Raw genomic sequence first — 2,386 nt, 5'->3', positions numbered from 1 at the left:
TGATATATATAAAAAAATATTTTTTTATATTTTATTTAATTTTATATTTATATATTATTAAAAGTATATTATTTAATACTTTAATTTAATAAATTCATGTGCCATTTCATGTGATTTTTTTATTTTTTTAAAATTTTATTTATAAGAAAAATTTTGTAAACAAAAAATCAATGAATGTAAATATAACAAAATAACTTATATCCGATCAATTTCGATTCACCATAATCTAATTGGTGTGGCTTGTTTTTTTTCTCTATATAAAGATTGCATTAGATTTTGTTTCTTTGTACAATTTGAATTAAGTTAGGTTCGAATTTAAAGTATTTTATCTCCATCTTGCTCAAGATATATAAAAATATATATCTTATTATTTATTTAATTTATATATATTATATTAATAAAGATATTATTTAATATCTTAATTTAATAAAAAATTATATTTATATATAATTAAGTTATAATTTATACTAAAAAATAAATACACTTATATTTATTTATATATTATCATTCATTAAAAATTAACATAAAAATTTACTTTTTTATATTTAAAATATAATTTTAAAAAATAAAAATTATCCCGTAACAAATACGAGTGAAAATCTAGTCTTATTTAATTTTGTATATGTCATGAAAAGATGAAGCTTAAATTGGACATGCTCAGTGGTGAGAGCCCATTAAAAAGCCCACAGTTGAATGGTTCAATCTGCCCGTACATAGCTGAGGGCCTACGGCCTACCAATGTACGTAGGGCCTATATTATGGTTAATGGATGGGAGGTTTGTGGTCAACCAATGTACACGAATTTGTACTCTTTACAGCACCTCATAATTTTTATTTTCTTTAAAAAGAATATCCACGTCTAAATTAGGCCAGAAATTTCAAAATAGGCCCTAAGGAAAAAATCACTCCTGCAATTCCTTCCAGGATTCTCAGGGAAGACTGAAGAGCTAGAGATGGCTCTGGAAAACTGTTTTCAATTGAGCTCAGTTTGCACAACTAGAGCTAGTGTGCTGCAAAGCTACAATCATTTTTCATCTGTTGAGAAGATTCATTTGCCGACATTTAGAGGGTTCAATAAACCCAATTTATCATTTACTTCATCTTCACCTATTGCTCATTCATTCAATGGCAGATGCAAAAAATCCAGGCTCATCTGCAAAGCTCGTGAAGCTGTTGATCAAGGTATGCAGCTATATGCCTATTTCTTTTAGCTTCTCTTGCCTTATTGCCTAAGTCTAAAGAAGGTCAGTAGGCAAGATTTCTAAATAATATTTGGTAGTAAATTAAATTATTGCCAGAATCAGATTCATATTCTGCACTCCGCAGTTGAAGTGGTGACGGAAGCAAACTGGGGAGAGCTTGTCGTTGGTAGTGAAACTCCAGTTTTGGTGGAGTTTTGGGCACCATGGTGTGGACCCTGTCGCATGATTGAGCCTGTTATCGCTGAATTAGCAAAAGAATATGCTGGAAAGATTGCTTGTTACAAGCTCAACACTGATGACAGTCCAAACATTGCCACACAGTTCGGAATCAGGAGCATCCCGACCATGCTGTTCTTCAAGGATGGAGAGAAGAAAGAGAGTGTCATTGGTGCAGTGCCCAAGTCTACCTTGGCTGCTACCATTGACAAATATGTTGATAGCTGAATCCAAACAAATCAAAGTTTGTTGTAAAATGTAAGAGTTACATGGTCTGTTCATGCCATGCCAGTTTTTATTTATCATTCATTCATATAGCATATCTATGACCATTTTCTTCGTTTAATATGTTCTATATATTAGTAGTATTTTGTAACAAAAATCCTTTCTTTGTCATCTTCAATGCTCTTTAATTAACCTGAAATTTCAAAGTTGAGCTGAATTATATAGAGTTGATCGCGCTAGTAATTGATCCATTTTCTTTTTTTTTTTTATGCTTGGTTGAAGTGGCAATGAGTAGTGTGGAAAAAGTTTATGATTCTTTGTTATTGTAGGGGTTAAAGAAGCATCACTTACCAGAACAAAATTAAATATATCTAAGCTTTTTTTTTTTTCGAAGGGAAAGAAATAAATCTAAGACATTATAAAATCTCAAGGGAAAGCCATTCCCTATACATCGGTTGAAAAAGCGAACTAACAAAACTCAGAAGAGATTAAAAAATCTCATAATCCACAATCATCTCACAAGCCTTCCCTTAATATATGCTGAAAAATATACTGTTATAGCCTACTCACAAGCAAGCTTCCGAATATTTACAATTATACAACCAAGAGGATGGACATTCATAACGGTTTCTTGAATAATGTCGATAACTGCCTTAGCATCTAACTCACATACCACTTTTTTAAAGCCTTCTTACCAAGAAGCAATTCAAACCTTACTGCCAGCGATTCAACTATATATAATA

General features: G+C 31.0%; 1 protein-coding gene across 1 annotated transcript; it reads left to right on the top strand.

The window, feature by feature from the left end:
- The first annotated feature begins 860 nt into the window (after positions 1-860).
- On the top strand, positions 861-1,860 carry LOC111311206 (thioredoxin-like). Its single transcript, XM_022910583.2, has 2 exons — positions 861-1,182; positions 1,327-1,860. The coding sequence occupies exons 1-2, from the start codon at positions 954-956 to the stop codon at positions 1,644-1,646; spliced, it is 549 nt and encodes a 182-aa protein (XP_022766318.2). The 5' UTR covers positions 861-953; the 3' UTR covers positions 1,647-1,860.
- The last annotated feature ends 526 nt before the right edge of the window (positions 1,861-2,386 follow it).

This window comes from Durio zibethinus, chromosome 1, assembly GCF_047325235.1.
Source record: "Durio zibethinus cultivar Kanyao isolate XHJ-2024 chromosome 1, ASM4732523v1, whole genome shotgun sequence".
Taxonomy (NCBI): Eukaryota; Viridiplantae; Streptophyta; class Magnoliopsida; order Malvales; family Malvaceae; genus Durio; species Durio zibethinus.
Note: the sequence above shows the minus strand (reverse complement) of the source record. Positions and strands in the feature narration are given on the sequence as shown.

What these genes read in the sequence shown, in the direction of transcription:
- LOC111311206 (XM_022910583.2), top strand. Translation starts at nt 954, where the DNA reads ATGGCTCTGGAAAACTGTTTTCAATTGAGCTCAGTTTGCACAACTAGA. An exon ending in TCGTGAAGCTGTTGATCAAG is followed by an intron (nt 1,183 to 1,326) that starts GTATGCAGCTAT and finishes TGCACTCCGCAG; the next exon opens with TTGAAGTGGTGACGGAAGCA.